The sequence below is a fragment of the Sinocyclocheilus anshuiensis genome, unplaced genomic scaffold (assembly GCF_001515605.1).
Source record: "Sinocyclocheilus anshuiensis isolate Anshui unplaced genomic scaffold, SAMN03320099.WGS_v1.1 scaffold1393, whole genome shotgun sequence".
NCBI lineage: Eukaryota > Metazoa > Chordata > Actinopteri > Cypriniformes > Cyprinidae > Sinocyclocheilus > Sinocyclocheilus anshuiensis.
In genome coordinates this window covers 1,314,771-1,325,636 of record NW_015548343.1, presented here as the reverse complement: position 1 = coordinate 1,325,636, position 10,866 = coordinate 1,314,771, and the positions used below count along the sequence as shown (strand labels likewise).

At 38.3% G+C, this 10,866-nt stretch overlaps 1 protein-coding gene across 2 annotated transcripts in view; it reads left to right on the top strand.

Moving 5' to 3' along the window:
* Nucleotides 1-10,866, top strand: part of LOC107656641 (probable phospholipid-transporting ATPase IIB) — a 53,843-nt gene that overhangs the window by 17,948 nt on the left and 25,029 nt on the right. For both annotated transcript variants that reach the window (XM_016444566.1, XM_016444565.1), the window contains exons 10-14: nucleotides 93-168; nucleotides 2,092-2,168; nucleotides 9,204-9,364; nucleotides 9,499-9,641; nucleotides 9,850-9,962. In XM_016444566.1, the coding sequence (XP_016300052.1) occupies nucleotides 93-168; nucleotides 2,092-2,168; nucleotides 9,204-9,364; nucleotides 9,499-9,641; nucleotides 9,850-9,962 (570 nt within the window). The remainder of the gene's footprint in view (nucleotides 1-92; nucleotides 169-2,091; nucleotides 2,169-9,203; nucleotides 9,365-9,498; nucleotides 9,642-9,849; nucleotides 9,963-10,866) is intronic.

Sequence of the window (10,866 nt, the reverse complement as noted above, 5' to 3'; positions counted from 1 at the left end):
CATAATTGATAACCGCTCTTTCCTGTGCAAGATAACCATGAAATCAAAACAGACTGTATAAACCCGGACTAATATACGACCTCTGTCCCCAGGAGGACTGTGACCCTCCCATCCACGACAGCTTGAGTATTGAGAACACCCTGTGGGCCAGCACTGTGGTGGCATCTGGTAAGCAAAGTCTTTTCCAGCACGAAATTTCTTTTATAGAAATACAAGAAAAACACAAGCCTCAGAGGTCTGAAATATTCATCACAGGTCAAATATCTTTTGAGTTTATTGTGTTGTAGAAGAGTGTGCCGTTGATACCGAGGCGATCTGCCAGCATCACTCAAGACCCCCTTCGCCCTCCCGTTTGTTTGTCACTTGAGATCGCCAGACTCATCTTGCTACTATTCAAACAATCTCATGAGCAGAGAAATATGAGGAGCCGTTAATGGGAAGCCAAAGTGTCTGGCTTTTTGCAGTCCTGTCCCTGCGGTGTCAATGAAACGTGTCCCCAAAGAACAGGCCCGAGATCGGTTTTTGCCACTACGTTTTCTCTGACATCTCCTAGGGGTCTGTTGTTTAGAATCTGATCCCAGTCCAACAATAATAGCAGTACTATTCCTTCAAGCGGTCTGCGTTTGTGCCAGCGATCAGCCCTTCATTGATCTGTGGTTGCCCCTGTCTTGGTTCTCCAGGGGTTTTTAGATGTTCTTCTTATTCCCCACCATGGTGTGACCTTCAGCCAAAGAAAGTCCTTCCATATCTCCCCACAAAACACAGTCTGGTGACGTAATTTCATCCAGCCAAGCAGACCCAACACAAAACACCATGGGGCGAGTAACCGATATGCCCTGTAGTCCTAGCCCATTAAAGACCCCCTTGAGAGCAGCCTAGGATTCATTGCTTTCCAAACATGAAACGATGTCAAGCTTAAAGAAATTGAGAAATATTTAAGCTCTGTTGCAGCACGTTTTATATTGTGTTACTTAGGGGTGTAACGATATGGCAATGCCACTGTTCGGTTCATATCACGGTTTTGGAGCCACGGTACGGTTCGGTTTGGTTCTGTTTGCTGTGGGGGTAGGTTCATGGCATATCACCAGAAATGCTAAAGAACACTAGATTCACTTTTAACTTAATAATAATTAAATAATAATTGCTCTCTGTTAGTTCATGTTAATTAATGTATTAACAAATGAGACTTTTTTCAGAAAAACAGAAAAATTGTTGCTTTGTAAAGTGTTATCTAAATAAAATAAAATAATGCAAACAAGTCATTGGACAACATTACTTAGGCTACATATAAAAAAATGCACGTGCCATGGATAAATAAAATGGAATAGCCAGACAAGGAAATTATTTTAATCAAATATGTAATAACTAAATCTGACACTCAAGAATCGCGAGCTGTTTGAGAGGCGGCTGTGTGCGCTTTGGCTGAGAGCGCATTGAAGACTGTCTTACAGTTTCACAAAAGGCTGTGAGTGACTGCACAAGCGAACTTGACTCTGCTAGTCATGAAGATATAACTCTGTGGACGCATTCTTTCCATAACAGTGCGCTGAAACATGGCATATTCTTTTACAGTCGTTTTTCATTATAATTTTATGTAGCCTATATGACAGATTTCTGCATTTGTTGCCCTTAATGGTACCTTCCTTTTCAAAGTGATTCGAGCAATTCAAAACCATAATGGCCATACGTGTTTGAAGTGCCTCAGCAGCAGGTAGGCCAAGAGAGTTTCGCCATACGTACCGTGGTTCTTCGGTTCGGTTTGAATATTGTTACACCGCTAGTGTTACTGTGTTTAAACAAAAGTGGAACTTCACTGCTTCCTCGTTTAGTGGTGAGGCTGCATACTCCATCAGTAATTAGTTTACTTTAATGAATCAGTCCATTACCAAAGCAGCACCATTGATCTGACTATAATAGGCCTCATTGTAATGGTTTATTTCTGGATGTCCCACATATTGAATCATTTGTCTGAGTCTCAGCTGCATCCGTTAACTGGAAACACACTTTTTGAGCTAATTGTTCATTTATTGTCATCCGTTTGCAATCAGTCATCCAATTTGTCTTTTTGTTTTTTTGTTTTTTTTTATACAGGTACTGTTATAGGTGTGGTCATATATACGGGAAAAGAAATGAGAAGCGTGCTGAACACGTCGCAGTCCAAAAACAAGGTGGGTTTGTTTGTCTTTGTTTGTGTTTATAAGTAAAATACTTGGTTTCTTTAATTAGTTTTCCTCCCAAAGGCTAATTGTTTGGAAAAAAACACACACACAATTTAATGACATATAAGTATGAGCTGTGATATCTACAGTTGTATTATCAATACGCACTAGACATTGCCCAGGGACTGTTTTTCCCTTTAACCTTTCAATATAGAATTGAAACGAACCGAATAAAAATAGCAAACAGTTGTGGTGGTTTTCAACCCTGATCTTAGTGACGAATTTGGACCAGTCGATGTGAAAGGACAACCCCAGAGAGATTAATCTAAAGGGAAATTAACCAACCAAGGGCTTGCGTGACATTTGTGGCAGAGACTTAATCCTGCAGAATTCCCCTTAATGATTAGATACAGTGGACGTCAATGCTGTAAAATTAAACTTAAAAACGTCAAATCCCATTACACTCATTACCCCTCCCTTAACTGACCCCTGCTGTCTTTGGCTTTTTTTTTTCTTTTTTAAACTTATCCACATGGTTCAGAGCTCTAACATTGTTCTACTTGTATGTGCACTACTGTTAAAAAATGTGGGGTCGGTAAGATTTGTTTGTTGTTGTTGTTTAAAGGAAGTCTCTTATGCTCAACAAGACTGCATTTATTTTATTTAAAAAAATACAATAAAACTGTAATATTGTGAAATATTATTTTAATTTAAAACTGTTTACTTTTTTAATATATATTAAAATGTGATTTATTCCTGTAATGGCAAAGCTGAATTTTTTTTAGCAGCCATTACTCCAGTCTTAAGTGTCACGTAATCCTTCAGAAATCATTCTAATATGCTGATTTGATCCTCAAAAAAACATTTCTTATTATTATCAGTTGAAAACAGTTCTGTTGCTTAATATTGTTGTGGAAACTGTATTAGATTTTTTTCAGTATTCTTTGATAAAAAAAAGTAGAAAATAGAGTAGGAAAAAAGGCTGCTCTATTTTTTCTACTCTATTTTGATACAGTAGAAAAAAGGCATTTTTTAAAAATATAAATCTTTTGTAACATTATAAATGTCTTTACTGTTAGAAAAAAAAAGTGCTGACCCCAAAGTTAATCAAATTTATCTACCCATCTCTGTTTCCTTTCATGACTTGCTAGGCATGCTGCAATAGTCAGTGTTAAGCCGCAATACCGGCTACATCACTTGCCCATCGCGGCACCACCCACCACCATCGTTTTGATTTTTTTTATAGTAATAAAAATCATTTAGTTCAGTTAGAGAACAGACACTACAATTAAAAACTGAATGTGGCTGCTCAATGCAGCATGCCGACCGACAGTCGCATCACAGATCAGCAGGAGTAGGAGTCAGATTTCATTTATCACATGAGGAGAGTGAGTCGAGCTGGCTGACAAGATGAGATGAGAATGAGAAAGACAAGACGATGGCAGAAGATTTAGTTCCAAACAGAAATGCAAAAGCGCCTGTTTGGCAATATTTTGGATTTTGAAAAGCCTGTTGACTTGCCGTTTATCTAAGGTGATTTTTTTTTTTAAATATTAATTTCTTATTTATTTGGTTCCACAGTGTTTGCTTATTTTTACTTTATTTAAGCTTTGTGTAATTTATTTATTTTATTTGACATCAAGGTGTATGCCGTGCCTCCAACTTTCTTATTCGTTTTGCTAATAAACGTTCTATAGCCTATTTCTTATTTATTTGGTTCCACAGTGTTTGCTGATTTTCTTCTTTTTTTTTTATTTAAACTTTGTGTAAATTATTTTATATTAGGCCTATAGCATGGTGTATTTTTATTCGTTTTGTTAATAATAGTTCTATGTTTAATATAAGTGAGTTTGTCATTGTACTGTTTTGTTGGATCCATTCAAGCAATTGATGTAGAGAATGCCGCTGATTTGAAAGTGAAAGTAAAATGTGCAGTGGCATTTATAAGCTATTTAAAAGGGAAGAAAAGTGAGGAAAAGAGGGCGATACCAGTATTACTGGTGTTGTCACACGTCGATTAACCGGTGGGAAAATTTCATCACTGTCATCACAACCCTATGACTTGCTTGATCTTAAGATAGTACATAGTGCTGTCTGAAATCAGATGTAATTTTGTTGACGTTAAAGTGCTGTATTCTACTTATTATAGTTTAATATTGTTTAAATATGAAAAGTCAGCTATAAATGAACTAATTGTAGATTAATTTCTTCAAGAAGTGTAAACATTGTAGGGCTGTCCAAACATTAGATACAAACATTATTTGATCATCCCAATTACCTTGACATGGCAAAATTGGCTCAGCATCTGTATTAGTACTAGTTTTTATTTTTTTTTCAAAGTCAGAAGAGGAGAGTGTTTGGGGAAACCTGTATGAAAACAGTCATCGTTTTGGCAATATCATTTGGCTCGCTCTACTGTCAGATTTGTTAATGCTTGATTTGGTTTTTCTGTTTGAAATATTTTTGAGCAACTTTAGAGTAAATATTGATGTAAATGTTTTAATTAAATTTATTAAGTTTATTAAAATATATTAAGTACATTTAATTTTATCGAATTTGTGTACATAATTTTATTAGCTATCAGCCTGTCACAAAAAGCATCCGAGAAACCCATATTGGTTAACCACTATTCTTCATGTCATGAAGTGTTTCATACCCTGTCATGGATGCTGCAAGATGTGTGTGATAGCAGCAGCTTTGGTGGAGCTCATAGCTCTACCATGTGCTGTGTGTGAGAGTGGAATTCAATATCTCAAGGAGATGATGTCAGAGGTGCCAATACAGGGAACGAGACGGGGCGGGAAAGTCGATACGACTCGGCGAAAGTCACTGAGAACGTTTTCGCCTCTTATAATCTGTTGTGACATTCCTTGAACAAAGCTCTAAGCTCTCACTAGAAGCTGCTGACAGCACATAAGCTATCACTTTACACGGTGTGTGTGTGTGTCTGTCATTGTCGTAATATGGAGCGATATTCTCTTTGAGGATCGAAACCTTGGTGGTCTGAAGGATGTGGCAAAGGGTTCTCAAAGCTCTTCCCTGACCAGACACTGCTCACTACTTGAAATGTTATAATCTCTGTTATATTTTAGTATTTTAAGCAATTGTAGATGCTCGGATGCATTTTATTTATAAGTATATAAGTAGAGGCTTAGTTGGATTTTTTTATATCTATTTTATTTTAAGCAATGTAGAAGCAATGTTTTTTTTTGTTTTTTTGTTTTTTTTTCGCAACATTCCTGGAAGGAGAGTGAATAAAAATTCAGTTTAACACTGATAATTTTAGTTGATAAGTTTGTTTGGTAAAGTGAAGAAACTTCTCAAGGCCTTGTCAGCGGCATTTAGCTGTATTGCATATCCAGTTTCTGGAGCACTAGTATAATGCAATATTGTTGTAACAGCCTCTGTATACTTGATGGATTTCAACCAATGAATATTCATTATGCATGCACAAAGTCGTCATCAAATTTCACACACAAAACATACAGGCAGCGAGGGCAGGTTGAATCATTCCTTTCACTTTAAACGAGGCCCGGATGAATAGGGTAAAATATGCACTCTCAATTCATTGATAGCATCTTCAGCTTGAGGTAATTGAGTCGCTTTTTCCTCTCGGGCTGAATGAATAATGGCTTCACCCGATCCCTGGCCAGCTTTGCAAAATTCAGCCTCTGCATTGTTTTGCCCCCATAAAGGGGGATTCCTCCCTTTCAGCTGGGGAACTATGTCTTCTGTCTTAATTTTTCTTAATTTTAATCCTTCCATTCCCCCCTTTTTGCTCACTAGCTGAAGCATGAAGCTCGGTGTGGGGCAGCAGGCCATTGGAGAGGTTTTAAACTACAGCTGATAAATCAGACAGCAGCTCTTCTCTCCCAGTGTCTCCCAGTTTACTCAGTCCTCCAGGGACTGGGGGCCATAGCCAGTTGGGGGATTAATTGTGGTTGCATTTTTTGTTTTTTTGTCTTTTCTGTTCAATTTGTCCACCCCCCCTCCCCGTCCCTTTCACGCAGAGACCTTTTCTCAGGGGACGGTGTTATGTGTTGCTGTTTTTATTAGCGTGCTGCCTAGATGAAAGACCACAGTGTTTTCGTGCAGGCCACGCTGTCGGCCCTCGCCAGAGGGAAACAAGAAAAACTTTTTTTTTTTTACATAATTTTCCCACATATTCCATTGGCTGAGGGGACATACTTGAGAGAAAAAGGGGAAAACTCCAGCTCTTTTGTCAGTGGGCCGTTTCTATGAAGAGGCGCTCTGCTTTTATTTTTCCGGTTTTGCCTCCTGAGCTTTTCACAGAGAGACGACAGTGGGCTTCTTGGTTAAATGCCTCTCATCTCTTCTCTCCTCCACATACACTATTAGCATGAGAAAGGTCTGCGGTCTGGAACAGGCCTGGGGGCATTGATCAGTGCTGGCTTATAGGCATGTTGTTTTATTTTTCATAAGAGTAACATTTCGGATCACTCCAGATAAGAGGAGCCCTCAAGGTTCTTGTTCTCAGAGGGGATATCACATGCTTTGGATAAGAGCGCTTCAACCAAATCAACCACTCATTCATTTTGGGAACTTTTTTGAGTGTGTTCCAAATAGGGATGCACCGATACCACTTTTTCCAGTACTCGCTCGATACCGATACTTTTATTTTTGGAAAATATGACAAGAACTCAGAGTTAAACTGTGTCAGAACAAATTCAGCTTGATAATGTTAGATAACTTTGATAGAAAGGTATGTAATAGATTACAATGAACGAAAAATTAGACAGCTGTTAGTATGACAGTATTTACACAACTATCAATACTTAGTCGGGCAGCCCTTAACCTTAATGACAGCATATAGTCTCCTGGGCATGCTGTCAACAAGCTTCATGCAAACCTGAACTTCAGTTTATTCCCAGACTCGGTCTGAATAATTTTTGGTCCCAAATTTCTTGTTTTTGACATATCCGACCGAACTACAAACTTTCCAGTGATGTCTGTGAGAAAGGTATATTCACTCGACAAGCTCGCGCATCTGCGCCGCCGCACGCTCAATCCACTCAGCGTGCTTTGTTTATCAGCTCGCGCACATCAGCTATACAGACGTTAATGCTGAATGTTTAACGTTATATTCATTGCATACATATACTTTGTAGTAGACATCCTTAACTCCATTCTGCTGTCTGTTGTTCTGTAGTCGGTGTTTCATTGTCTGAATATGGCACTTAACACATGCTGTGTGGTATCGGCGTTTGGTATCGGGGCATTTTAACGAGTACGAGTACGAGTACAGGAGCTCAGTATCGGGCCCGATACCGATACCAGTATCGGTATCGGTGCATCCCTAGTTCCAAACAACCAATGAAAATGATAAATAAATAAGTTTCCCTGGGAATATTCATTACTAATTATTTTGAGTTTTTTCTCCATATAATGGACTTCAATGAGAACCAACGGGTTGAAGGTCCAAATTGCAGTTTCAGTGCAGCTTTAAAGGGCTCTACACAATTCCAGCTGAGGAATAAGGGTCTAATCTAGCGAAATGAGTAGTCAATTTCCAAAAAAAAATTTACAACCACAAATTGTAATCACAAATGCTCGTCTTGCACTAGTTCTGCGATGCATGTCCGCAAATTCACGCATGACGTAATCACGTTGGAAAGGTCACACGCAGTTAGCTCTTTGTCTGTGTACTACAGTTCAAAATGTTACGATAGGGCAAAAAACTCCGTCTCAATTTGTCCTCCAACTTCACAATCATCCATCATCGTTGTTTTATCTTTTTTTGTAAAGGGCATTTGACTTTCTTTGCACGTTCGCTTTGTAAACACGGGGTGGTACTACAGCCTACGTCACTCGTGACCTTTCCAATGTGACTACGTAATGCGTAAAGACGAGCTAGTGCAAGATGAGCATTTGTGGTTAAAAAGTATATAAATGTTTATTGGTTTATGGTTCCCATTGAAGTCCATTATATGGAGAAAAATCCTGGAATGTTTTCCTCAAAAACCTTAAAGGGTTAGTTCACCCAAAAATGAAAATTAGGCTGTGTTTTACTCACCCCCAGAGGCATCCTAGGTGTATATGACTTTCTTCTTTCAGACGAATCCAGTCAGAGTTATATTAAAAATTGTCCTGGCTATTCCAAGCTCTATCATTGCAGTCAGCGGGGAAAAAAAAATCAGGAAATGACCGCAGGTGATTCCAGCCAGGTCAAACAAGGGATTTGGGATAGAGGCACAAGCTAGAATTCCAAAAAATCCAACTTTCTGCACCATGTTTTGCACCGAAAGGTTGGCTCTTGTTGCAAAATCCTGTGCACTCTGTGCCTGCTCCAGGATCTCCTCTATTTCCTCATAATCTTCATCATCAAGATCTGCTCCAGTGCTTCAGTCCAGAAGAAGTTAAATAAAAAGCGCCCATCCATAAAAAAAGTGTCTCACATGGCTCCGGAATGGAATAGCTTGGAATAGCCAGGACAATTTTGACTATAACTCCGACTGGATTCGTCTGAAAGAAGAAAGTCATATACACCTAGGATGCCTCGGGGGTGAGTAAAACACAACCTAATTTTCATTTTTGGGTGAACTAACCCTTTAATTTCTTTGCGACTGAAGAAAGAAAGACAAACATCTTGGATGACATAGGGGTGAGTAAATTACCAGGAAATTTTCATTCTGGAAGTGAACTAATCCTTTAAGTACTTAATTCTGATTGGTCAGTGGCATAACATAAATATGTATAATTGACTAGTTTCATTCACCTATCACATGGCTTATTTTCACATATTAAAACACTTAAATCAGTAAATAAAATACTTAAATCAGAATTTCATGCCCATTTATACATTTAATGAGGGATCAACAGCTATGTTATACACATAATAATGTACAGTCAGCCAATATTTATTGAAAAATACACCCTCACAAGTTGATTTAAAGAGATAATGACCACCTGAATGTACGTTATCTCTTACTTGTTGACTAAAATTTAATTTTAAACACTTGTTTAAGCATAAAAAAAACTTTCAAATTTGATTTATCTCAGACTTTCTCATCTCTTCCTCTGCAGGTGGGGCTGTTGGACCTGGAGTTAAACCGCCTAACAAAAGCTCTGTTCCTGGCTCAGGTGGTTCTGTCTGTTGTTATGGTGGCTTTGCAGGGATTTCTTGGGCCCTGGTTCCGAAACCTGTTCCGTTTCGTCGTTTTATTTTCATACATCATCCCCATCAGGTATGTTTATAATATTATCACCCAGATTACTCTAATGTGAAAATATTACAGCAAAATCTTCAAAGCTTCAGCAGTGTGAAATGAGAAGAACAAACATATTTTAGAATGAAATTTATGAATGTGGGTGTGTGTAGTCTAAGAGTAAACCTGGACATGGGGAAGTCGGCATACGGCTGGATGATTATGAAGGATGAGAATATTCCAGGTACTGTGGTTCGGACAAGCACCATCCCAGAAGAACTTGGTCGTTTGGTCTACCTGCTTACAGACAAAACAGGTATTTTTTTATTTTTTTTATTTAGTTATTTGCTATTCCCTTAAATCTTTAGATTTTCCCTCTCTCTCTCTCTCTCTCTCTCTCTCTCTCTCTTCCTTGTTTTATTTCCTCCCTCTTTCTTTGTGTTGAAACCACTCTGCCCATCCAAAGCTTTATAATAACTATTGATTTTTCTCCTGATCTTAATCTTTGTGTGCTGTTTTTCCAGGCACTCTGACCCAGAATGAGATGGTCTTCAAGCGCCTCCATCTCGGTACTGTGTCATATGGAACAGACACTATGGATGAGATCCAGAGTCACATCATCCAGTCTTATGCTCAGGTGTGACTGACATGTATCACATTATACATCACTGTTAAGACATTCGCGTTCACTATAGTGAAAGCTTAAGGAGCTTCACATCCTTCACAAACTGCTGTCGTATTTGGTGTGTGTGTGTGTGTGTGTGTCTTTTGTGCCAACATCTGGGTGACACAATGTTAAAGCCACAGTAGCAATTGATTTTCATGCTTCACGGTCCTTCATTACTGTGATGGAGTGGCAGGCAGGTTTGAAATGTACCCATGATATGAGGGATCATAGCCTTATTATATCCCCCCTCAGGATGTGTCAGAGTCCGTGTCCAACAACTTGTGTGAAATTGAGTTTGACAGGAATCAATAAACATAATGTAATTTACAGCTTAACATGCTTTGGTGTACACGAGGCAGTTATAGCTCAGATTCTCTCTGGAGTGTTATGAGTATAAAGAAATTACTATTAAAAACAGCTGTTGTTTTGTAGAGGGCAAACCCCATCGTCTTATTTGAGACAGAGTGAGTTTACAGACAGATCTTGCCTGTCCAACTGGGATTTTGAACTCAAATTGTGTTTTGAAATGTCAAAATTTGATATTCATATGTAGACAATGTGGTTCATTTTAAAACCTTGAGTTTGTAAGCGTTTTGTGGCTCTATAATAGCGTTCTTAGCTTTCCATAAAATGAAGTATGTCATTTTTGTGACACTAAACAAAAATGAAAAAGTTGAGAAAATTAACATTTTATGACTCTTTAATAGCATTGTGGCTTAACATCTTTGCTTTTCCATAAAGTTGAACTTAAAAGGCAAAGTATGTCATTTTTGTGGCACTAAACTTGAGTTAATATGAAGGTGAGAAAATTCAGAGAGAAGCAGGACCTTCGAATAGTGTAGAAATGTAAATGTAAACACCGTTGTATATTTGT